The sequence below is a fragment of the Festucalex cinctus genome, chromosome 6, assembly GCF_051991245.1.
Source record: "Festucalex cinctus isolate MCC-2025b chromosome 6, RoL_Fcin_1.0, whole genome shotgun sequence".
Classification (NCBI taxonomy): domain Eukaryota; kingdom Metazoa; phylum Chordata; class Actinopteri; order Syngnathiformes; family Syngnathidae; genus Festucalex; species Festucalex cinctus.
In genome coordinates this window covers 6,696,884-6,723,419 of record NC_135416.1, presented here as the reverse complement: position 1 = coordinate 6,723,419, position 26,536 = coordinate 6,696,884, and the positions used below count along the sequence as shown (strand labels likewise).

The following is a 26,536-nucleotide window of genomic DNA, read 5'->3' as shown; positions in this document are numbered from 1 at the left end:
CGGTCGAACACATTACTTTCGGGTTGCACCGCTGTTGTCACGGATACACAGTACGGACTAGATCCGGCTAACAAGTATGTCTATGGGGTAGCCATGTTGGCAGGGGCGACACTCTGATCAAAGGCAATGGAAAGCATGGACATTAGGCTGGTGCCGCCGTAGGCATGCAGTTCAAAAGTCGCATGTCATATTTACCGGTACTTATGCATATTTGCTGTTTGCTCGGGTGCTCGTCGAATGCGAACATGCTATACTGCACACAGATGCTTCCTGGAAAGCCCTTCTCTATGGTATCGAATCGTAACTGAGGTGAAAGAAGGAAGCAGGCCAACCTCGCGGCTATCACGCCGCCACTTCCCCCCAAGCACCGGTGAGGTAGTTTGGATAAACTTGAAAACTATTAAACCGTTTCAAGCTTTTCTACATTTATTTACAATAATTTTTTATTGTGCTATCCGTCTTTAAGACACGAAGGCAGTATAAAACAGCAATTTTCTACCACAAAAGCTTCAGTCTAACGGACAGGCACTTTTAATGGACAACCCCTTCCAACATATTAGTCCGTTAAGGTTCCACTGGACGTCTTATTAATTACTTACTGTAAAATAACACACCTGTGTATATGTCCCTCAAAATCCCCCTTAAAAAGCAGGTTTTATATTAAAGTGTTCTAATAGTTGGGGTTTATCTAGCATTTAATCTATTAATATAGGCAATTCTAAAGATGTTTGGGATAGTCGTCAATTACTCAAATTTTTGTCGCGATTTGCAGCAGGGCTCAGTTCCTAAAAGTGTAGTTTGGGCACACTGCCCCCGTTTCCAAATTCCTGATGAAATCCTTCAATGAACGTGTAGATTCCAAACAAACCAATCACGTTTTGAGGAGCATTAAATCACTTTGTTCGCCGAGACGTTGCCGTGCGTTCACCCGAGGCTTTTTTTTTTCCTCCCTCGCCCCTCGGTAATGACGAGATACCTTTTAACTTCTCCGCCGGAGTCGGCATCAATAATTTACCGCCGTCTGTTTAAAATTTAAAAGCGCCACACATTAACGTCCTCGCCGCACCTGCTCTTTTCACGCTTGTCCGTCCTCCGCCCGGGCTTGCCGCCCCCCCCATCACTCCTCCCCCTCTCCATCCTCTCTCTCCTCATAAAGACAATGACAATGAGTTCTGTGTCACCACTGAAGCAGGGATGTTAAATCACACAAGGGCAGAGTGAAGCGACAGGCCACGTAATGTGAGGGCATCATCCGGACGCCTCCGATTACGCTTTGTCCCTAATTGGCGGCGGTGGCAAAAAGGGATGAATTCTTTAACCGTGCCACACGTTGGGGGCTCGCCCGAGGACAACAGCTTTCTTGCCACCTACGAAAGCTGACAGAACCTCCGCTAGGAGGGGGGGGGGGATACGCGTTTAATTAATGCATCGTGGCTCCGACAGCAAAATCCTATTGTCTTGGCAGGGGCTTAAGGTTGCCCTTTAGGTTGGGATGCTCACCGCCACGTCCCCATCGCCTCGTTCCGCTCAGTCCAAATTAATCTGCCGTTTTAAAGCTTGAATAAACCCGCTAAGTATAAAAATCTAAAGGCCGTCTTCTCCCTCCCTCAGGCTTTTTCTATGTGCAGTTTTTCCCTCTGCCCACGGAGATTGGCTGGGAGCACTCAGTGTTATCGGCCAAGTGGGGAGGTAAAGGTTCGGGGAAAGGAGGAGGAGGAGGAGGGGCTGCAAAGGCTACAGATTGGTCTTTATCTATTCCGAGCACACCTACAACAAATTAGACCTGGCCCGCCGCTGCCGTCATCGCCCTCGCTCTCATTAAGGGGCTGAACCTCTTTTCCTCAAGGTTCCGCTTTTTCCTGTCGTTTTTTTTTTTTTTTTTGGCCACAATAAGCAAAAAGGTTTCTGTGCAGACGTGCCACCTTCACGTGGCGCTCATTTCACGTCGTCATATCAACATGACACAAAGGAACCCGCTGGGATGGGAGGTAGTGGGGGTGGGGTGGATTTGGATTCTGTGCATTTTCCACACACGTGACTCAATGCTGGCGGCCTTTGACATTTTGCTCATTTAAAAAAAAAAAGAAAAAGGCTGAAAAAGGCTCGATTCTGTGCAATATTTTTGCTTTGTCCTCCATGCCATCAATGTTAGGTTCCAAAATGTGAGAAGCATCCATTTTTGCTTTATCTTCTGTTCATGTTAAACATATGAGTTGCTATATATGTATTGTTGGGTTGTTTTCACTGATGAGACTACAACAGTGACCAAATAAATAATCTATTTATCCGTCCTTCCAACTATCAATCCATCCATCCGAGCTGCCTATAGAATCGATTTCTATCAAAGAATTCCGTTTAGAAATTAATAATAGCCTGCTTTTTGCATTTTCACTGGAGCACATCCAGGTCTGCCAGCGTCACTCACAAGCCAAAATCCTTGAAAAACAAATAAATTATGCATGCATGCATAACCTTCAAAGTGCGACTGAAGGTTGAATTTAAATTGTCGCTTGGTGTGGGAAGGCCTGGTACTAGATGCCATTGGTCAGGCACGGGATGCGTTCAGAAACAGATGAAAAAAAGGAAAACACAAACAAAAGATGTCGTTTAAATTTGAATACTAATTTATGGGGTAGTTAACTGTACATGACACTCTTTTGGATCATCATGTTTTATGAGCAAACGCAAACAGGGCCCCTTTTTCAGGTTAAGTCAGATTTGCTATTCAAGCAATAAATTATTTGGACGTTTTTAATGGAAATGTCATAAATGTTGACATTTATGCATGTTTAATATTTCTCGTATGAAATTTGGGCAAAATGAAAAATTTCCACACAAATGGGCAAAATTGACAGTGAAGCTCCAATGCAAAAATGCTCATGAGACCTCAGTTCAGCACATATTACAGGAATTATGCTGTTTTTTTCAATCCAATAATACAATGAACTCTTTAAGTCATGTTGCACAAGAGGGCATGCCTAGTTTACTTACTGATTTTTATTTGAATATTTCATATTTATAGACCTGAAGAGGTTTCGATACAAATATTGACTGTAATTCTGACTTTACTGCTGTGTCAGCAGAAGTAAGTGACAAACAGCTCCGACTTGCAAACAAATTGAGGTTACATAGCTGCTATAAGAATGGAATTGAACACAGTTGTTACAGTACTTCAGAGACATGATAATACTAATAAACAACAAGTAAAGATAGAATCTGAAGAAGTCAACTGCTAGTGTTAGCTGCTAGCACTAGCCCCTGGCAAGCTAGCTATTACTGATAACCGCTAGCTATGCTTGTGGACACTTACTGTTTTGTCGTTAGAGGAGCACATGAAAATTTTTGTTAAAACATTGCCAGGACGGTTATTTACAGTTTTACCAAAGACTAGATTTAATTTCCATGATTTCCAATAGGAAAATTGTTTTAAAATTTTAATGGTCACTCGAGGTTCTACTGTGGTTTATTTTGCAGAATACCAAAAGAAACCTCTTAAACCATTACAGGTCTACGTTGTTGGAAAATTTGGTTTTTTTTGGTGTCCCTGTTTCATTGTCAGGGTCTACATTACGTTTCGAGTTACCCACGTATTTACTACAAGGTGTCTCTTTGACAGCCCATTACGCTTAACCTTTATCTTTTGTTTTGACTAATGTTTCATTGATGTCATTAAATTATTGCAATTTTATTGATATTTTCCTACATTTAACTCAAACGTAAAACAAAATTATTTCAGCAATGGTCAGTCAAAGAGTGAGTACATCATTTTGGAACACACTGTATTTATCATAAGCATGTCAATGGCATTAGGCAACAGTTCAGCAAACCCTACTGAGAAATAAACACAACAGGAGGGTTAAAACAGCCTTTTTTTTTTTAAACCATATTCTAAGATCTGGGTCACAATTAAAACAAGACAAATATAAAGGGTCAGATGACTACTCTGACTCTATAGTTTATTTTCAAGTTTTTCTTTGCAGTCCATAAACACTTCCTATCGACTGTTCACCATAATCTGTGTAGCAAAACCCAAGCTAGGCCATTTGGACCACCATGTCAAGCTGCCAATAGCATATTTAACATTCAAGCAACTGCTGCTGAGGCTGATCCATGAGACTGCATCAAAACATAAGGTTGAGGTAAACCAAGGTGAACGCCGGCACGCGTACGATCGCACGTAAAACGATAACAAAAGACATTTGAGCCTAAGCGAAGGTATAGCTGCACGGGAAACGTTAGGTTAGATGAGATTTCCTCTGCCAGGCTAATCCATCCTGCTAGCACAGTGCTGTAAAAGCTTGAGTGGGAACGTGCCGCCGAACGTTGCAGCGGTGACACAGGGCAACTCTCGAGGGCCTTGCATTAGCGCGCTAAATTAAAGGGGGTATTAGATTAAATTGGCTCTCCGATTTCAGGGGTGTGGGTAAAATTCTGATTTGCATTTTTCCAACTGCTGCTTAAGATATAATTAGTTCAGGGTGATTCCCATGTGTGAGAAATGCTGACAGCCAAATCTAACTGGCTGCCAGTCGCTTATCATCGCTTGCAAGGCAACAAGGTAGATGAGGAGAGAAGGTTTGTGTGTCTTTGGGTATTTAGCCAGAGCATGGTTGTTGAACACTTTGTCACTGTTGACAGGAGAAGTTTGCTTCCATCGTCTACTTTGGCACCAGAAAACCAGTGAACTCTAAATAATTCTGACAAGACAGGGTGATGCACTTTTTAGACAAGGGAAGAGCAACCTACTGCCCCCGAAAGCATTCGATCCAACCCGCCGTCCAAATGTAAAAAGGATTGAAGCTGCAAGCAGAGATGAACGGGCCATCGCACCTGCTTCCAAGTGGGACTCATTTGGTCAAATTCCCCAATAGATGTTTGTCAAAGTACGAGTCCAGGAATTTGTCCAAAACGGCTGCTTCAAACCAAAATGGATGACTTCCTGTTGAATTTAATTAATGGGTCACTGAGAGTTTTTTTTTATGAAAGACCTATTATGAGTTCCCTGTTGATTGGGAAAACTGGTGTTGGAAGCTATTTTTTTTTTATGTTTGGCCATTAATAAATATGTTTTGGGAGACTGCAGCACTGTTGGGGACTCCATACATTATCATCACAATACATGCACTTGCATTGGTGAGTCTAGTGTATGTGATTTATTTGTTGACACGTTAAAGAGTCGCAGTTTAAAAAAATAAAATAAAAAATACATATTTTTAAACTGACTGTATGACCAGACAGTACGCTATTATGAAAATGACCTTTTGAAAATTCCTCCCTATCTGGCCCCATCTTATGTCTCTAATTATACATATATTAATTATTTTTTTAAACTTTTAAAACTTGTCCCACTATAACCAGAATGGCCTATCAGACTGTTGTGGCAGAAGGCGTAACCAGGGAGTGTGTTAATTATAGCCATGCACACACACACACAACTCCAATTAGCAAATAAAGTTGAAAAGAAGGAATTGAACAGCTCTCTAAACAAATCAAGGGTAAAAAATATGTCCTATACATCACACAGACATCAAATGTTAAAATGTAATGTTTTGTAGCTTGTTGCAGTGCACGTTACGTACAATGCATGTTTGTGGCTGTTAGTGAGGAGCACAATGGCACAATACTCCCCCCACATCAGATGGATCCTGTTTCCAATTAGAGCTCACTTTGGTGAATTCCCTACTAAAAGTTTGAGCCTTGGAATTTGCCCAAACTGGCTACTTCGAACCAAAATGGGACTATTTCCTGTTAAAATCCGTACATGGGTCATCCTTTCAGGATAGACATGTCAATCAAAACAAGAACAAACATTAAGCAAAGGTGTGTTTCTGTAAGAGGTGTTAATTTGTGGAATAATTTTGGTACTAACCTGAAAAGATGCAAGTCACTTGCTGAGTTTAAAAAAAATGTTTAAAGGTAAAGTTCAAGAAAATTATTAAAATCAGACATGGGTAGTAAAATTGCAGAAATGTAATTTTTTCCCCCCGATGTATCAGTATGAGTGTAATGAAAATTGGATATTTGAGTATGAGGATGTATTATTATGGTATATGCCGATGAATTTCATGTGCTATTGGCAAATGTACGTACATGTCAAAGTGCAGTTGTATGCACGAGCAGGATTACACGTTTTTTTCTTTTATTGAAATATATTAACCTATTATTGTATCAATAATGAAACAAGTCAAAACATACAAAAATGAGGGGTAGGACTAGATAAGTTTTGAACTTCTTCCTACTCCCTTTGAACTCATGATTGTTTACGTTTTTTTTTTCTTTCTTTAAAAAAAAAAATCTGTTACTTGTTGATATGTTCAATGAACCAACCAACCAACCAACCAACCAACCAACCAACCAACCAACCAAATTTCGTGTCGATTGGTGACAGTAGTGTTAGTAAGTGTTGTGTTCGAAACGAATACATTTTCACCAGGAAACACGCACAGGCACAAATTGTTGTGTTTTCAGGCACCGTCTGGTGGTTGGGCCCCAAATGCCACCTTAAAAAAAAACCTGCTATAAAACAGCCCCAAGACATTCAATCAACAAAAGGATTTCCCAACTGCTACTTTACACCCTGCAACACATTTCCGTAAACGGAAGGCGTACAGGTGTAATTACTGCCATCAGAGTCAATAATCAGAATTAGCAAAATTCACTAAAGGTGCTTTTAAATACGCGTACAAGTGTGGATTTGTTTTGGCAAGTGAACCCGTGCATTAAAGACACAGTGACACTGACTTCCCGGACATCTGTTTGAGACACCTGTTTGTACATAAGCTTCCAATTGCCACCTATGTGATGTACCATTCCAAGCTGTAACCCACAAGAGGAACATTTTATTCGAACACATAAACCTTGGTGCCACCATTATTCCACTTTTAACTACATAATGCATGTAAAAATCACAGCTAGCAAACTAAACAAACTTTCTGCCAAAGGAAATCAACAGATTAGGTGCTGCATTTTAATTCAAGAGAAGTAAATCTCTCCCAATCTCTTCATTTTCTTTCTCAAGGCACAAAAATAGTGGTTGACTTTTTTTGAAGGGGGGAAAAAAAAAATTCAATGTAGATATAGTATTCCAAAGAAATGTTAAAACAATGCATACAGTGCAATATTTGTTAGGAAACTGTTTCATTTCAGCATCAATATTTTGCATGGCATGCTAGCAGGGGCGTAGTTAAGGGAGGGAACAGGAGGGACTCGACCACATGAGATTGGACAGTGAGCACACATAAAATGATCAAATTCAATGTACCTCTATGGTGCAAAATTCTAATTATTACCAGTACTCAGTGTTCAATGAAAAAAATCAAAATGTATAGAAAGAGCTTACTTTTTAAAAAGAAATTGAGTCATTTATGTTGAGCTCTGTATGTGACTATATTTACTGTAATCGTGACTATAGTACAGCAAAAGCTTAAGTTAGCAATAACTAAACCGTATTCCAACTTACATAAGAATTCAGTTTACGTCTGTGTCACAGGACAAAACTCCGTCGTATACCAAGAACATGCTGTACTTGTTTCAGAATCAATCAAAACAACCTCAACATCGAAAAAAGCTCTTTTTTTAGCAATCAAGTTGACCGTTACTTGGTGCTTCTGTTTCATAAGTGACGTCTTTTACCAAATTGAACCACAACCATACATTCTATATGTCATGTACGATGATGCCCAAGTATACATGCTTGTTCAAAGGAAGCAAATGGGGTCTGATGTGCTTACTACTCCACTGAGACTAAAGTTGGGAGGTGTTTTGAGAAATGCCATCAGCAGTCCTGCCATCACTTTCAGCATCTCTCGGTGGTCAGAGGCCGACGCTTTGCGGGATATTGATTCTCTCCGTCCAGAGACGGTTTCCATAATTGGTTAAAATGACCGGGTGCCGAGAGGGATAGCTCTCTGCTGAAAACCATTTCCCAGCCCCGCTTGGAGGCGAGCCAAGCGCTGGGTTGTTCGGATATGTTCCAGCCCCAGTCTGACTGGCAGCAATTAGGGGTGTCTGAGCCAAGCTCAGCTTGCGCTTCGCACAAACACCCCTAATTACTGCCAATTAGGCTAGGCGGGTAGGCAGATTTGAGAAGCCGGGGGGATGTTCAGGCATGGGTGGGCATGGAAACAATTTTCAAGGGCTTAGAACGTGACTGGATGAAAAGGTTAATGCTTCGAAGTGCACGGGGATAATAAAAGATGGGGAAGCCGAGCCCCAGTTCTCACCTCCAGTGACGAGCCGGGCTTCTTCTTCAGCTCCTCGCATTTCCTAAACTTGCAGATCTGGTGGCCCGTTTTGCGGTTCCGACAACTGCTGCAGACACCGCAGTTGATTAGCCGCCTGCAGGGCGCACAGACCCCACACCTTTTCCTCTTCTTCTTTGCCGGGTTTCCACTCGATGCCGAGGAATTATTCTGTGGGCAGTCTGCCAGATTGGCAATTTGAAACGCACTGTCTGTAACGGCTGCCGAGGCTGCGGGGGAGTGAAGGGCTGTCATGACGATGACCCCGGGAGGTAATGAGATGCCCCCTAAAGCCGGAATAGCTGAAAAAGTTCCAACGCGTTCAGGGAGATTCATTATCTCTGCTTCGGCAGCGCCGCATTTCAGCTTGTTCATGCATTCTCCTGCTAAAGGTCTGCAGTGTTCGGGGGATAAGGTAGAGAGGAAATTATTATTTGCCATTTGCAGCGCCTCTGGCGGCACGCCAGGCTTACCCGGCCTCTGGGACTCATTTCTATGCATGCTGGTCCTATTAGGGTTTATTGCCGCTGATTTCCTCCCCCAAAGCATGGCGTTATCGCAGTTCCAAGGGGACATGCCAATCCTGGCGCTGGGGAAAATGGGTGTCGTAATGCGGGCGATCTTGGCAGTTTGTGGGAACGCCCCGTTGGTTTTGTAAAAGTTTGCAAAAGATCGGTACCTTTCCATTTCGGCGTTATAATCCAAAAGCTGGCTTAATCCACCGTCCTGAAGATTATCCTTTTGTAAGAGCGATACGTCCGCGTTTTGTCCGTTTTCAATGCAAAGCGCACTGCTTAGGTTAGCCATGGCTGAGGAGAGCTTGTCGGCGTTTAAGCGAGTTGACTCCGGCCTTTGTTGAACTCCAGCTGCTTACCAACGTCGTACCATCCTGAACTATCTTTTCTGGTGCTACAAGCGAGAAGAAAGGAACAACAATTACACATCACATTTTTCCATTGTGGTATTATCAGCATACATTCTAGTTTATACACAAAGCCAACACAACTAGCTGGGTCTGATCTTCAGTCATTCCAATGGGGATCCCCATCATTACCATGCTTCAAAACATGCCGTGGTTGGAATAGTGCTTAAAAAAAAAAGATATTTGAAAAAAAATTATTTACTGATCGGATATACATTTTTTTTCATGAAATATATTTTGTTTAAACTTAGAAGACACAAGTAGTCACAAACCAGAGATCCTTACCTCATTCCTGCAACTTACACCTAGTAGAGATAAACTACTTGAGAAGCCAAGAAGACCATCCATGTATCAAAATGTTTGTTTGCCCAGCCTCTAAAAGACCACCTAGCACATTTCCCTAATGACATAACACCAAAAGCCACTCGGGAATTTGCATCCAGATCATGGGCCAACTAGTGTCATCCGGTCAGTGTGTGTGCTTCATTTCCTCTATCTCTCACCCCATTCTGTCTGGATTTGGTTTCCACAGATAAAAGCCCCATTAGACACATATAGCCCTACTTCCATTACTTTTTTTTCACCCCCCTCTCTGTCTCCCCTCTTAATTGGCAAAACTGATCCATTGCCGGGACACACTAAAAGGCGATTCAAATCACTTGCATGGGTCTAAGTCTCCAACATACATTATAATCACCACGTGGAGAGTTCAAAAGCACTCAATACAGCTAAAAATACAGACGTTATCCAATAAACAAGTTGATTTCTAACAGAAAGGTATACATTTTGTTGAATTATATGAAAAAAACACCACACAATTTACACATAGGCTACGGAGGTTTTAACGCTGACATAACGTGCAAAACCCGCCGCCAACACAGTAAACAGAACCTCCTCCTCGGCCTAATGATCAGCCCTCCTCGGGGTGATTATTACTTAATCAATTCACCCGTGGAGCAGAACACGCGGGGCCCAAAGGCAATCAAGTCTGGCTGGCATTGATTTCCAGCCTGTAAACAAACTTTAGAGAGATAGAAACGTCCAATGCATACATGGAGCACTGTTAAAAAAAAACCCACTTCTAAAATATATATATATATTTTTTAAAAGGTAGTATCTGAATACATTGTTAAAACAAAATGAAAAAATCTCATTGTCCGGGCGACGTTACAGCCACATATGCATGTAGGATGCTGAAACACATAGCATGATTTAAAGTGAGGAACAAGGATAGTAAAGGGTGGTTTCACCTACCTACCAGATTCCCGTTGAGAGGAGCTCCCGAGGCGCTAGCAGCCTGCGGCTGTGCACACGCACATTACCGCCGAGAGATGCGTGGAGCGCGGCGTGGAGGTGGAAGAAGAAGAACAACAAATCCAGGAGACGCGCAGATTCCAAAAGGCGCTCAAAACAAAAGAGCCATCTTTTTGTTGGTAGTGACTTTCATTCAAAAAAAGTGCATGCATAAAGGCTGTTCTTTTTTTCTCTCCTGCCGTCCAAAATAACAACGTGCTCGTTTGGAAGAGTGCGAGTTGCTGTGCGTCCTGATCCCGGGCTTTGTGGACTGTGTATGCGCGCGTCTCTCCGCCTGCCTGCCTGCCTGCCTGCTCGCTCCACCGCCGCTGCTTGCTGCTTGTCGCTGTGTGTGGCTGATTGGTGCTGAGGTGAGGACGCGGGGATGCGGACACCTACTGATCATTGGCTGGAAATTACTATAGAAACACGCAGGGGATGGGGAGGGGAAGGTGGGCCGGCTCAACGCGTGCAGGGGCATATATGAGCACCTGCACAGCGGCTTATTTTTATCTAAAATAATTTAATTATGAGGAAGGGATATAGAGGCAGCATCGTGGATAGGATTTTGCCCCACAGTTCTGAGGATCTGGGTCCAACGCTAAACTCAAGCTTTCCCTGTTTTGGAGTTTGCATGACCTCCCCCATGCGGAGTTTTTTTTTTCAGTGCTTCTTCACGGATCCCAAAAACATGTATGTTAAGTTCATGAACAGTCAAAATCATGATATTAAAGGTTTTCTATATGCAGTACTAGGCAACTGGGTGACCAGTCCTGGGTGGACTTTGTACAGTCCCACTTTCCTGAGTTATCTCCAGGTCGTCCCGTTTCATCCCACATACCAAAAACATGCACGTACGGCTCGCTGAGTGATATGGTCGAAACTATCCATCCATCCATTTTCTGTACTGCTTATGCACCAGGACTAGAGATGCTGGAACCTATCCCAGCTGACTTTGGTGAAATTCATATCCGTCAATGACTCATATTTCATATCAATATGCAAACATACAGAAACTGCAATATGAATTTTTTTTATTTTTTTTATTTTCTCATTCAATTCAATGCACATAGTGCTGCTCAATCTGGTATGTATGCCTTGGCCACCTGGGGGCAGTAGCTATAAAGGCCAATTCATACTTACTTCACACTTGCCTTCCAGCCTGGATGCACAACCAATTTGTATGGAGCAGCCCCTCCTTCCAGGGACAGCCATAATGGTTGAAACCCTCGGGATTCATCACCATTATAAACCCGCCTGCTGGCCACACGTGCCATGCTTGCTCCCGCAGGCTCACAACATCGTGCACATTTATTCCACGAGCCCCCTGCGTGACAGCGTGCGCGCTCAGCTCGTGTTGGTGCCTGTGGCTTTGGGAGTTTAAATGAAATCACCACTTCAATCGACGTCCAGGATTATTACCCACCGCACACCACCCCCACCTCGCACCTCGACACTCAACATTTATTCCGGGCTTCAGGGTGTAGTTTGGAACAAAGTAACCGTGGCGTGTGTGCTTCACCTCCTCAATTTCATGTTGGGGCCAATTATTAATTAATCGTCCATGCAAAATTGATTTATAAGCCCCCATATTAAATTTTAGACTGCAACACTGGCATATAAAAAGTGCACCCTTCTATTATTACAGGCACAATAGCCTGTCACTGGGGTGGTACCCTCAAAGACTCTTGAAATTTAAAGTCAGTTTGTCAGTTTTGGTTTCAGTTCGATACAATGGTTTGTTAAGCCCGATGCACCTCAAGGGTACCAAACACTAGCGCTGAATTCAGCAACTGAAACAGCTGGAGTCAGGTTGTTTCTGATACTGTTACAACGGGGGCCTCAATAATAGGGTGCACAAACAGTAGATCTAAATGTTAACCGACTTGTTCTTGATAACTTACAAACTTTTGAGTCCATTAATTAGTCCCATGTGATGGATAGATTGATGGATGGAAGATTCAGTGGTGGGCATACGTCGTCCACAAAACACCTCCAGCCCACAAGCACCCCGACTTTGACAAATATTTCGCCTTAGCAAGTCCTCTGGAGGAAACCCTGAATTGCATTTTTCTCCCCATTTTCCATAAAGAAAAGAGAATATATTTTCAGTGGTAAACCCTAAACTGCGCAACAATTTACTTGGGGTTAGTCCATTGTATCCAACTTTTTAAGATGATCAGTTTTGCCCTAAAGCGGTTTTTAAAATCCAATGAGGTTGTGTAAAAGACAGCCCGGGTCTATTGTCGCTTGTAGTGCCATTTTTCATTGGTCAATTGAGATTGATCCGCTGCCCACGCCGCTGAAACCAGCTCAATAACACACTGATGATGAAGGATTAATCAACTAATGTCATATGAAATAAAATGGCAGGACTAATAAGTAGATCAGTGCTTTTATCAGATGATAATCTGATCGGAATGGTCCCAGTCTTACATTTTCAGAAAACTGATCATCTCCCAATAGAATGAATATTGTTTTAGCTGCGATTTGCTTGAACCGAACTTGGGTTGGCTCCCTCTCTAATCCAGTTGCTAATTGATGCCTAATTCGTCTTTAGGGTAGCTTTTAAACGATTCAGTCTTTCAAATCATGCATTCGTATCAGCCCTCCTCCAGTTTCGTTTTCCACACATGCACAATGTTATTTGTATTTCGTCACAAGAGGGAGATTAAGAATACGTTTGGCTTGATTTTTGCCTAAACTGATGATGAATCATACATTTTGAGACATTAGACGCCAACGACTGCTTATATTGAAAACATCTTCAAAGCACTATTTCCCGCCGTATCAGAGCCCGTACATCTGTGTGCGAGGAAGCTCCTCTGTCTGGAAATCATTTTTATCTTTTGGGCGATAATAGCCCCCGAGGGAAATCTTGTCATGGTGGTCCTAACCTCTGCCTGCGAAGCCACAGCTCTGTGCGAATCTCCAGCGGTGGGAGGCACGAACCCTTGTGGCGGCCCTTTGTTCCCGTATGCGTGCTCTGGCGCCGATCCCCTTGTGCCTCGTCCTCCTGCTGTTATTCTGCGCTTTTAACTTAAGCCGGAAGAGCAATTAATAACCATGAAGCCAGATTTAAATGTAGCCCACATCTTTGGGTGGGGTGTGTACTGTGCGTGTGTGTGTTTGGTGAAGATGGGGGGGAGTGGGGGGTGGGGGGGTGAAGTCAGAAGACATGGGTGCTTGGGAGCAATGGTGCGAGCCATTGATTCAACCTGATGTGCAACGCTGAGAAAACACCGCAAGGACACAAAGAACACATTCATCTTGAAGAACATTCCTGTCAAACAATTAAACATGTCAGATGATAATTAGACATGAGAAACATCAGGAGAAGTCAACCCAGAACCTTTCTTTCCAATATGTTCTATCTGCTCCCATTAGTCAAAACGCGGTGTTCTTATTAATATTGCGTTTGTGAAATATGAGTTCAGCAGCAAAATTCACCCAGTTTTATCCATCTGAGCGGGTTGCCATTTTGCCACTTGCTGTCAACTGAAAGTGACAGCAACGACCAATCACAGCAACGCTTCAGAAAACGGGTGATATGAACACCTCAATACCTCTACAAGCAGGGTCATAGGGTGTAAAAAAGTTAACGGTATTTTATCGGCACCAAACTATATGTGGACATACAGTATCTACTTATGACCACACCAGCCTCTGAAAAGATCACAACTATTGGCCCAATATATTAGATTTTATGGACAGTTTTCCTTATTAAGTGACATAAGCATCTTTAGTGAGCCAGTGTACCTTGTGTAGTGGAGAAAAAAAAAACATTTACTGTCCATAAAATCTCAAATATTGGGGCTATTTGAATATTTTCAGAATTTGAAGTGAGCGTAAGTCGAGACGCCAACAGAAATTTTGGTGATGAATAGGCGTTTTTCCACCAACAAGCCCAGGAACTTTGAGTTCTGGGTAAAGGGTAAAGTTCTTGGTTGTAAAAGTTCAGCAGGGAATTTAGAATTGTGTTTCCACAGTGTCTTCGAGTTCTCGGTAATTAATTCAAACGAGTTTGATTGAGTCCAGCCGATGCAAAAACAACGCCCCCAAATTTGACCAATCAGCCATGGTCATTACAGCCCGGCCCCTCAAAGTTCCTGCCTGGCTCAGTAAGACCTTGCTGCTGAGATAGTACTTGGATGCCCCCTGGGGAATTTAATTACCACGGTAATTGTTGTTGGTGGAAAAACGTAAGAACTGAATTTTACCAAGGTAAATTGAAAAGTTCTCCAAAAGTTCCAGCAGTGGAAAAACGCTTAATGATCACAATTTCGGCTATTAGGCGACATTGAGCTTTTCTACGTTAAAGCAACTCTAAGGAACGTTCAGTTTACGTTGATTATGGCGGCACCATAATATTGTGCTGTTCGCCATGTTGCCATTCATGATTATACTTCACTATTTTCTTGACAACCTTTTCTGAAAAATATCAATCCAACATTGTTGTTTTTGGTGGTTGTTGTAATGACCAGTCAGTAACCATGCAAGCATAAATAAGCCCGTCACTCCAAATAAGTGAATTCATCATTACAGATATTTTACATCAGTTTTTGGATGACGTTCCTTTGTGCAGTCATCAATGTCACAATTCCATCCACAAAAACATTCACAAAATTACATGACCACTCAAGCGCACCCCGTTTGCCTACAATTGCATTTTATAATTGAAGAATTCGAGACAAGCTGAACTGGTAGCACAAGCATGTTCATCCTGATTCTAAAACAAGAAATAAGGGCCACTTGTGTGGTGTGGGGCAGAGTGACATGGGTCATCAATAAAAATTAAAGGAAAGTGTCTTCCATCACAATCAATATTTTCCCCCTACCTGCCAACAGTGGTGTCGCGTACGTGAATGTAAACAACCGCGTTAACGATCTCTCTTTGATCTGACAAGGTATTAAACTGACCGGAGGCTTCGTTGGAGGCAGACGAACCAAGGTAAACACATGCACTCGGTCTTACTTTTATAATTAACACAGAGACAAAGCATTTACCTGTCTTAGGAGGCAACGTCATCTCCAAACCTGCTTGGAGCAAATTGCTACATAAACAAGCGCATTGATCAAACACCGAATGGGGACATTCAGTGTCCGTCTGCATCGACGACGATCGGGGACACTTTTTGTTTTTGTGCTAATATGTGCAAACACAGTTGCCAGGCTCATCTGTCGGCGCGGGTAAGCAAACACTTTGTGCAAACACCAAGATCTGGGAAGCACTCGTTTAAGTCTACAAGTCACATTCAGCATGCCAGTCGCTTGCTTGCTATGTCAGCCACTTGAGGACATGGGTATAAAGTCTGGATATGAGGGGTCATACCTTAAACTGTATGTCAAAGTATACTGTGAGTCACTGCCAGGCCAATCTGATGATTTACTGTACATAAACCAGCCATTTGTTAGATCATATCAAGCAGCTAGTGTACAATAAAACAAATTCTGATTGGTGTTACTTCTTCACAATGTAAAAGCGTTCCCGGGTTTGTTAATAAAAAGCCTCTTATGTTCTTCAGTAAAAACAATAAACAACAAATAATGTATTAGAGGAAACTTAACATGCACTTGTCACACCGTGGTCGTTGAAATTATGTCTCGTGAATTTTTGTGCTATTACTGGAGCCCTCTGGAGATTCAGAGACTCCCTCCAGAGCAGATGTTCACCATCAGCATACAGACAGCGAATGCATGGCGTGTGTACAAAGCGACCAATGGCCAATTTAATCATATACAGTAGAGATTGGATCTCATTAGACTCAGTTTACCTAATATTAGGGACTTAATTCTATAAAATCCAATACAAGAACAGTATTATAAATCTCTTCTTTATAAAGATAATAATTCTTGTTTTGATTGACGCCCTTTCAAAAGGTATTCATTCATAATTTAATTATGGTTTATAATAAGAGGCTAATAAAATACTAAATTTTGTTTCAGTGCAGGACGGCACGGTGGTAACTGGTTAGCACATCCGCCTCCCAGTACTGAGGATTCGGGTTCGAGTCCAGGCCCCGGGCTTCCTGGGTGGAGTTTGCATGTTCTCCCCGTGCCCACGTGGGTCTTCTTCGGGTACTCCGGTCTCCTCCCACATGCACGGCAGGTTAATTGGATGCTCCGAATTGTCCCTAGGTGTGCTTGTGAGTGTGGATGGTTGTTCGTCTCTGTGTGCCCTGCGATTGACTGGAAACCAGTCCAGGGTGTACCCGGCCTACTGCCCAAAGCCGGCTGAGATAGGCTCCAGCACCCCCCGCGACCCTTGTGAGGAATAAGCGGTCAAGAAAATGGATGGATGGATGTTCTCAGTGCATTGTAATGTAGTTTAGCATATTAAATCGATATCTCGACACTTGTCATTCAGAAAGGATCTTTTGATACAGCTTTCGTAAATAATCTCAGACATTTTACCGACAGACTGGAGGAAATTAACAATTTTTGATTGGTACAGGTTAACTGTGCACAACAATGCATGCCTGTAATCCGACAACCTACTACAAATGTGGAAAGCTTTTGTCTTTAGACTGAGTCAACCATAGCTGCAGTTGACCCGCTCATGTTCTCAAAACTGTTGTGCATCGCAAAACTCAACTTTTTAAACCGCAAACATTGCTAAAATACATTTGTATGATAATTGTTTATCGGGCAGTGTCAATCAAAATAGAGCTTTTGATAGTGTTCTATCGTATTAGACTGACCATGTGTACCATAGGGGTGGTTATTTCACCACATTTCCATGAAAGCTATGCGGAAAATTAAGAACCAATCAAAATTAGATTTGAAAGAGATTGGAGAATCTCTGTATATGTTCTCAACTTATATGGCAACTTTCTTTTAACAGCTCAACTGAATGTTAAAATCGCCACGTGTGTGCTTATGTCTAAATTGTATCCCACTATAGACCGTAAACAAGACTGAAATCAACAGCGCCTCTGCTGGTTGCAGTTGGCCTAAGTTTGGCGACATAAGCTGCTCCTCACGCAACGACAATGACCGCATCACTATGTTTTCACCTTTTGACAATTGCATGCTGAATGTTGGCTTCGAAAACACTCCCCATACGAGAGAGAGAGAGAGATAGAGGGACTCTGGATCACCTGCTGAAATATTCCCTTGCATGTCTCGCATGTGAAAGGTGTATTCATGTGTGTCCCAGAGCCCTGATGGATGAAAAAAAAAAAAAAAAAAAAAAAAAAAAAACAGTCCAAGCGTTCCTTCTTTGCACTCAGTGTCAGTCATTCTGTGAGGCAGAGAGGCATGGAGGGAGGGCGGCATCTATAAAACAAACAGTGGAAGGGCAGACGTGGCAGGAAGGGAACTGCTGCCAGACACATTACAAGAAGCTCTAATGAGGGAGCCCACGCCAACCGTCCCCCCCCCGCCCCGTCTCCCCTCCCCCTACACAGAGGCGCACGAGGCGGGAATTAATTGTGAGGGCGATGATGGCGAGCGAGCTGTGGAGCAGGTCATTACCGCACGCCTCCTCCTGGAGCGCCGCGGGCACAGCGTGGAACGCCACGCTGCTTGCACAATTCCCATGATCCCACAAGAGGGAGGGGGAGGCAGATAGCAAGAGGGGAAACGACGGGGACGTAGAAAAATAGGGAGTGAAAAAAAAAATGGAAGCGGATGCGTCCTCTTTGTTGGATAGAGAGGCAAAATTATGGTAATGTTTATTCCGTGGACATGGACATTGATTACTGGACCATCGAAGAAAACAACACATTTGCCTCTAAGATTGTTAGAATCTGCAATTTTTATCAGGACCAAAATCAAGCAAGCAATAAAATAATAATATATGATCAATTATGTGTTGTTTTTTTTCTTTGAACAAATGATGCTTTTTTGGTGGAGATTTTCAAATGTGCACATGCAGTGATAAATCACCCTTTCCCTCATTTCTCTTTGTCAGGTTTGACGCCCTTGTGGAACCTATGACATCACAACGAAAGCATTGGACACATTGCCCTCTAGTGGCTATGGCGTGTATTCTATGTGCACAAATGCCAAACTAGATGGAACTACGTACTGTAGAAAAACTCCTTTAGCATTATTTAATATTCATGTCCGCTGTTCCGAGGAAACTGTTGGGGAAGGATTTTTTTTAATTTTTTTTTATCCTTATTGGACACAAACTTTTCCCTCTGTTATGGCCTCCCTTGTGGAACTTGGAAAACTTTGACAATGTGTTTTCTGATCACATGCCTGTACTCTTTGAGGTGAGCTTCTCCTGCGCTGTTGTTAAATCTGACGCTCCTGTTCAAACCTGCTGTACGATTGTTAACCCTCTCACTGCTGGTCACTTCGTTAAATCCTTTGTCTTAACCTCTGTTAACACGCAGGAGCTCAGTTCTTAGTTTTGCTCCTGATGATCCATACTGGACTCAGTGGTTCCATTAAAAACTGTGCAGCTAAAAATAAAACCTGAACCCTGGTTTAATGAGAGTACTTGCACAGCTAGACAGGAGTGCTGCAAAGCAGAACGCAGGTGGAAGAAAGGTAAGCTTCAGGTTTTCTACCAAATCCTGAAAGACTTTGCACCATTACCAGAGCACAGTTATAGAGGCAAAAAAGGAACATCTGTTCCACCTTATGCAGTCTAATAGTCATAAATCCACATTGGTGACATGACATCTCACTAAACACCAAAGGCTTATAAGACGTCTGTGTGGTCTGTCATTTTGGCCATTGTTGTTGCCAAAATTAATTGCATTTATTTATTTATTGGCTAATTTGGAGGTCAAATAAAACATAAGTATTAGGTTTAAATTTGAGAACAATTCTAGCTTGTAAGGCATGAATTTTTGGAATATGTAGGTAAATAAATAAAAAGGTGATAACGCACATCATCATCAACTGGGAAATATTCCCGGATCAAATTTAGCAGATGCAAATGTATATGAAAAATGATACAGTAAAAGATTTCATGTCCCGCCTTTCTGTCCAGGGCAAGGAGAAACTTGTTGCTTTATTCAAAGCTACAGAGTTAACGAGAGAGCAGAAGACTTCTTTGATGATCTATTTAAATGACCTGACTTGGAGCTACTACTTTCATGATGAGAAAGCCTACCGAGTACAGATGCTGTTGCCTTGGGAATGGTTGCATGAGCACAAAGCATCATTTATGGAATATCTTGCTGAGTAGCATCATCAGGAAGGCGAAGATTTGTGTGTTAAAAACAAAACAAAAACAAAAACCTGAAGGAGCATCGCTAGGAACATTTTGTCAGGGCTAACAGAGGTGGGAGATGACATGTTGAGATGGAGTGACACACTTAGCTACTAGCTGCAGGAACGCTTGTAATTTTTGCCGTTTTAAAAACACAGGGGTAACTTTAAAGCAACACAAGCCTTATTAATTATTTTCCAGTATTGGATTAGGCATTGTGTACAAAGAATAAAAGTACAAATATCTTTGGCATCTTATTCCCTGAATTTTAGTTTAAACCGATTAAGTGTCTGAATTCGATCGTACGGTGTGGGACGCCATGTTCCTGGTCACGTGATCGCGACGACGTATCCCGTGCGTAACTGGAAACCGTCTTCGCTCATTTCAATGGGAATTTGCGGACACAATGTGCAAGAAAAAGACATCTTCTATCCCAAATACTGTGCCAATTCTTTTCAAAGTAAAGTCCTCAACACGTCCGGTTTCGTACCTCCCAGAGAGAACGCACCGTGTAATTCATAACAATGCTACCTCTGAGCTATGTAATGTTACGTGTGGCGTTCCACATGGGTCGGTACTTGGGCCTCTCTTGTTTAACATTTAGATGCTTCTGCTTGGTAATATTATACCTAAATATAACAAACTTTCACTGTTATGCTGACGATACTATGATCTCAAAACAGCTTAGTATTATATTACTTGTCATCATATAATAATACACCAGAAGTGTATGGGTACATGCACATGCAGTCAAGACTCTCCGTAACTTCCAATAACAACCCCAGAGTAAATGTTGCTCCTCTCTGACACATACATTTTTCTCAGTCAAAAAGTACAATTAAACAAAGATATGTCACCGCACAAAACGAAAAAGATAATTCATGCATGTTTGTTTGCATGTTTACGATTGGGAGGGTTGAGGGCATATCGCATCCGTGCTTCGAAATCATGCCCAACCACATTGCCGCGTATCTCGGCAAGTGTGCACACGGATGAAATTGATCGGCAAACAACTCCTGCTCATCGCTGGCACGGGTAGAGAGAGAGAGAGAGAGAGAGAGAGAGAGGGAGAGGGAGAGGGGGGGAGAGAGAGAGAGAGAGAGAGAGAGAGAGAGAGAGAGAGAGAGAGAGAGAGAGAGAGAGAGAGAGCGAGAGAGAGCGCAAGGTCAAAGTCAAGGACTGCCACCAATCACTGATGATGGGCTGAGGAGGGAAGCTTATGTGTCACGCCACAGCGTCCACCATGCTCCAAAACATCGGCTTAATTATTCTCTCAGAGCGATTCTGCATCGAATGCCTAAAAGCTGCAGGCAAACGTCTTTCACTGCCACATATGCAGTGATACCTCAACTTACAAGTAAAATTAAGCCCGTGATCAAGCTTGCTAGTGAAAACAAATGATCTGCAAAGATTCTGTTCCTTGCACAATCTCGTAACTCTGTTCCATCATATCTCAACTCAATCCTCAACACTGAAATTAACTGAAGTGCCATTACTCGGTACCAGCCCCTAAAACACAACTTTTTAAAATTCTGTTTCCAGAATAAGAGTCAAGAATGAATGCACTCCTCCTTGAATGACAACTCTACAAAAACAACTGACACCAAATAACCAATTGCTATACACATCTGTTGAACGACTTGACTCATCCATCGCTGTGGGCTCCAAGGAGAGCTCTCATGCGCGAGTACTTCTACTGGATTGCTAGCTAAACCACTTGCGCGAATAGCACTTGCTCACTAATTTCACTGCTTTATGCTCCGACAGCAGATAACAGACACTGCCACCACCGTTACTAAGAGCACTGGGGCACAGAACTGCAACTACAACACCTACAAACCAGTTTGCTTCATTTCACTTGAGCAGTGGTGTGGCTAAAGTTCACTTGTATCTCCAATTGGTCATGCAAAGCATGAGAAACTAAAAAAAAAAAAAGAAAGAAAAAAAACGAAAAAAATGAGTGTAAATGAAAAAATATGGCGGACCGCTCGAGTGAAGGTATGAATTTACACGTCAGAGTAAAATTATGGCTTTACCCTGTTATGTTGTTTCTCTCTTAGGTTGAAATGCTTCATCGCTCAGCGCATCAGAAAACATGAGTTTTGCCTGGTGATAGACAACATGGCTAGAGCCAGCTGTTGAGGCGTGCACCCCTCATGGTTATGAGTGCCAACTCGAGCAGGTGAACGGATAATTTCACAACTGTGCAATCTCCGAGGGACGCTCTCAGCTGCCTGTATATAACAACAAACCAAGTGGAGTCGGCTGTTGTTCCTGGACAACACTATGACTGTTCCTAAAATGTGCAGTAGAGTGGGGCTGATGACCCAGAAAACTACTATGCCAAAACTACTCTTGCTTTGTACTTAAGTATAATCTTATTTTGTAAAAGGTACTCAACAAAGAAGTCAAGTCAAGTAAGTCAGTAATTCTATCAAAATATAGCAAAACAATTGCTCATACCATACCACTGTCCTAGATATTCACAGGGGGAATCCCCAACATACTAGTAGTTGACAATTCCCTTTTGCAAATTTTTTACTCATTTTAATAATTCTACGTCACTGTGATCTAAGACTAGGCAGGGAATCCACAAGATTTTCTATAAACATTTCAACAACCGCGATGCTAGAGTTCAAAACCCTCAAATACTGGCCTCTGAGTGAACATGCTACAACACGGTGCTTGACATTCACCTTAAGGGTGATGTCTCAGATGTCTCAGAAGCAGAGAATCATACAAGGATTTCCTGATTCACCAGCAGGGGTCATCATCTGCTCCCAAGCCACACCAACCTAAAAATGCCTAAAAAAAAAGCTTGTCCTTATCCGCATGATTTCCTCATAGAAGTCAACAATTTGATCTAAATAAGTGGTTTACAGGGTGTCCTTGAATCGGTTTGATCCAGTTTTAATTGGCAATTAAAAAAAAAAAAAAAAATCAAGACAAAACAAAACAAAACAATGGATTATTTTGTTTTTTAATCTTGAAAAACAAAGCAAAAATATTGTTTTTATTCACTTTTACGCTCAGATCTAAAATCTAAAATTGAAGAACCCCCCCACACACACACACACACACACACACACCCCACCCCTAAAAAACAGGCCACAGTTCGAGTTTGATTTAAATTATTAATTACATGTTTATGTTACCCCAAAGTTTGGTATTGAGTTTGGCCACGCCTCAGTAGGGTGGGACTCATTTTCAGGCCTTAAAATTCAGGGCTTATGCTTTCATGAAGATGTACAATTTGACCATTCATATTTCCTTTGATCAAAATGTTTTATTTTGTTTTGTTTTTTTGAACAACGGTCACAACACGCCGTTGTCCATCACTAACCTATGCTAACACAATAGCAAAGGCATAATTACAATACTTGTATGAAACTACTTCTGGGCCATAAATATAAAATAATCCAATTAAAAACAACAACAACAACAACAACAACAACAACAAAAGTTCTGCAGGAAATGAATTTGCCTTCTTGTGCCGCCTAGCAACAGAAGCAAAAACACCTCAAGATGCAACTAACAACGGTGGCCAGGTAAAGTGTTCCCTCTGGGATAGAAAGTTAGAAAACTGGGTGAGAAGCTTACAACCTGAAGGGTTTCCTACTCCTAATAGAGGTTTGTCCCTAAGGAGGCTTCAGATAGGGGCAGTGAGAGGGGTCGTGGCACCTGCAGCCTGAATGCAGGAACCAGCACTTAAACCTCTTAGAAAGGGTGGTCTCCACGGGAACAGCGGCAGGTCGTGATTGGCCTTCTCTAACCCTGCTGTGTCCGAGGATCAACTCTGTCAATGGTTAGAGGACACATGTAGAAATTGTGGGGCAAAGTGCGACAAAAGTGAAAATGTCTGGAGAATGTCGAATGAGACTCTCAAAATACAGTCATTTAATTTTGCATTTTAATATGGAATGAGAAATCGACATACTACTCTCACTTACGTTTCCAATTCCATACATCTACCCAGATCTCCTGCAGTGTCTTATACAATTAGGCTATGTGAGGCAGACACTAACAACTAGCCCGTCTTTTAGTAACTGTAGGAAGAGGGGCAGCAGTGGGTAACACCTTCTTAGGGTGGAACCAATGCTCAGATGGTTGTGTATTATCCAAGGCAGAGGAAATGTTGTTACCTCAAATAAAGAGAGAATGTTTGTGTGTTTAGATTGCCCCAGGTGAGATGTTTGCTAATCCTGGCCGTGATGACAAGTGCTGCTTTTCTCAGCTTCACACCAAGCAAAACCATGTCATGTGTCAGAGATGTCACTGTACTCTCATGTCAAGAATTATGTAAATCACTGCTTTTATCCCCTCCAACTAATGTCCAAATTATTTACCATGCCAAAGAAAACTAAACATTTTCAAGACAGTGGTGGGGTGGGGATGTGGAATCCAAGATCAGATTTTTTAATAATGTTGACAAAATATGTATGAAAAACTAAATGTTCTCCTGAAAATGAACTATTTTGGATGTACAAGGTTTCAGCCCAACGGCAGCTATATATAACCTTGCTCTCGCAAGGTGAATTATCACGGTATTTGTGAGTTCACAAACTCAGGAGAATACATCTTGTACCGCTCCCGCAGGTAACCACCGTTCCGAACCGCTCGTGGTTCGGACCACGACCACAGAGCGACATTGTGTTTGGGGACGGGATATGCAACTGACGAAACCAGGAAGCCAGCACCGACGCAGGGGCTAACAAACAAGCCCAACATAGACAAATGGACGCTACAATTAATTCTGTTCTCGCAGAATTACTCACCGTTTCCTTGTCGAATGTTAAACAGCGAGAGGCGCTTCATGTATATATATATATATATATATATATATATATATATATATATATATATATATATATATATATATATATATATATATATATATATTATTATTATTATTATTATTATTTATTTTTTTTTTCAGTGTGTGTATGGAGGTGGGGGCTTGGACACAATACATGCAATGTAAGGTTTAGCAGTTGAGGACGTCACTCTTCATTTCGCATCTCCAACCACAAATTACCACCATTTGGTTTCCTAAAACCATGATCACAGCCTTTTCTGTCCCGTAACTGAGTCCAAGACATCACTACAACTTACTCCTGACAAACCCATCTGAAGACCTGAATACCAAACGGGATCCAGTTTAACATCAGATTCAATTCCTGTTTGATTATCCTCAAGTGTGAAGTCAGCCAAGTGACAAGTGTGCCTCCATTTTGATGACCCCAGGGTCAGCATGAGGCCACCGCTCTGTGTTTACAGATGAGGTGATGGCACACGCCTCCATTCCTTTGAAATGTGACAGGGTGCGAGGAACAACAAGATAATCTCAGATTTACGATTTACAGTAGCTCTTGGGGTGGGACTCCTGCCAAGGTGGCCATTACAGCAATTCTTAAAATGACATGCAATAATTTAATGATATGACTTGATGGGCTTTCTCATTAACAGGACTGGAGGTAGGAAACAAAGCAATCCAAACAATCCGTAAAAGGCCAGCAGTGGGAATCTGGGAATATTCACCGGTGTGATGATCACTTTACAGGAGAAAACAGCGATCACTTTCATTCATAGATCACTTGGCAATTACAATTTCTCCATCATCTACTTTCTAACATCAGCTGGGCTTGCAGCAGGTCATGTCAATTGAGTGTACAGGAGTGATGAAGTGAAGACCTGCTATTGATGTTTTCAGCCACTGAAGTTCAACTGTAACTGTTCCTACCCTAGCCAACAAAACCCAACCAACCCTTTCTAGACTCACTTTCTTCAGTTCTTTAGCAAATCCCCCTAACCCCTACTCCTGCTGAGCCATTTTACACCCCCACCTCCATTAGTTTTTATACCTTTCTTAAGTCTGTTTGGTTTGTCTCACACTTGCCCAAAAGTGAAAGTGCTATGTGACGTACAATACAAATGGCTATTGACAGCAACATGCCCTGACTCTGTCAACCTGGCTCATGCTTCTCATGCTCGAGGCATATTTTGAAGAGCAGCAGTTCACTACCACTATTGTACCACACTAAAGACATTTAATTACAACAAACACGAATAAGACTGCATTCATAGAATTACAGCAGGTAAAGATGCAATAGAGACCAACTGCTTTAAAAATAATAATAATAAAATAAAATAAAATAAAATGGTTTGAAATTTTAAAAAAAGAGCCTATTTTGTCTAGGCAGAATGTGTTACAGCTAGAGCGACTCCTCCTTCCTCTTCTGGCTACTTCCCCTCCCCCATTCTGTGTAAAAACAAATCTCCTTTTCTGCTCTCAGCCTGAAACTATTGAGTCAACAAATGTCACTGCAACCAAGGCAGTGGCTGGTAGAAAAGAGGAGGGGTATGCGTTTCAGCTTGAGCTGCATTTAAAAGCAGATTATTTTCAAACCCACCTGTTAGTAGAGGATTAAAAATTTATCATGATAAACTAGAATGTTAGAGTGATTTTTTTTTTTTAATAAACTGCAATATACAACTGGTTCAGATGACTGTTGTGCAAAGTTCAGGCTCCTTAAAATGCGTGTTCCAGATAAAAGCTGCGACTATTTCAGACAATGTTTGGGTCTTGTTCGGTGTTAGTACTATTCAATGCACATTTTTGCAACCCTACACTGATTTTAAGGATTCTGCAATGTCTCTGGAAACATCCACAAGGGCTTTCCCTGTCTGCCGTCTATCTCTTACAAGTCCACGTGGCCAGTGTCAACAGGAGGAGGGTCTTGGCAGGCACACAGAGCAAAAAATGCAGCCTGCATGCAGACCGGAGAGTTGTCTTACGCCACACTCTAAAATTGAGTCAGCCAGACAGGAGAGGCGTACCAAAATAAGACACAGCCGGTGTAAATGAGCCCATTGCTAAAATGTTTTCACTCCAAACTGGCCGGGCATATG

At 42.1% G+C, this 26,536-nt stretch overlaps 1 protein-coding gene across 4 annotated transcripts in view; it reads right to left on the bottom strand.

The window, feature by feature from the left end:
• cxxc4 (CXXC finger 4) overlaps window positions 1-17,631 on the bottom strand; it is a 41,627-nt gene extending 23,996 nt beyond the window's left edge. The window contains exons 1-2 of one of the 4 annotated variants that reach the window (XM_077524592.1): window positions 8,920-17,631; window positions 8,223-8,829 (exon numbers count right to left, since the gene is read on the bottom strand). In XM_077524592.1, coding sequence (XP_077380718.1) covers window positions 8,223-8,829; window positions 8,920-9,047 — 735 coding nt within the window. In that variant the 5' untranslated portion in view covers window positions 9,048-17,631. Of the gene's footprint in view, window positions 1-8,222 lie in introns of all 4 variants that reach the window. The other 3 variants (XM_077524589.1, XM_077524590.1, XM_077524588.1) reach the window with 3 other exon arrangements.
• Between the last annotated feature and the right edge of the window lie 8,905 nt (window positions 17,632-26,536).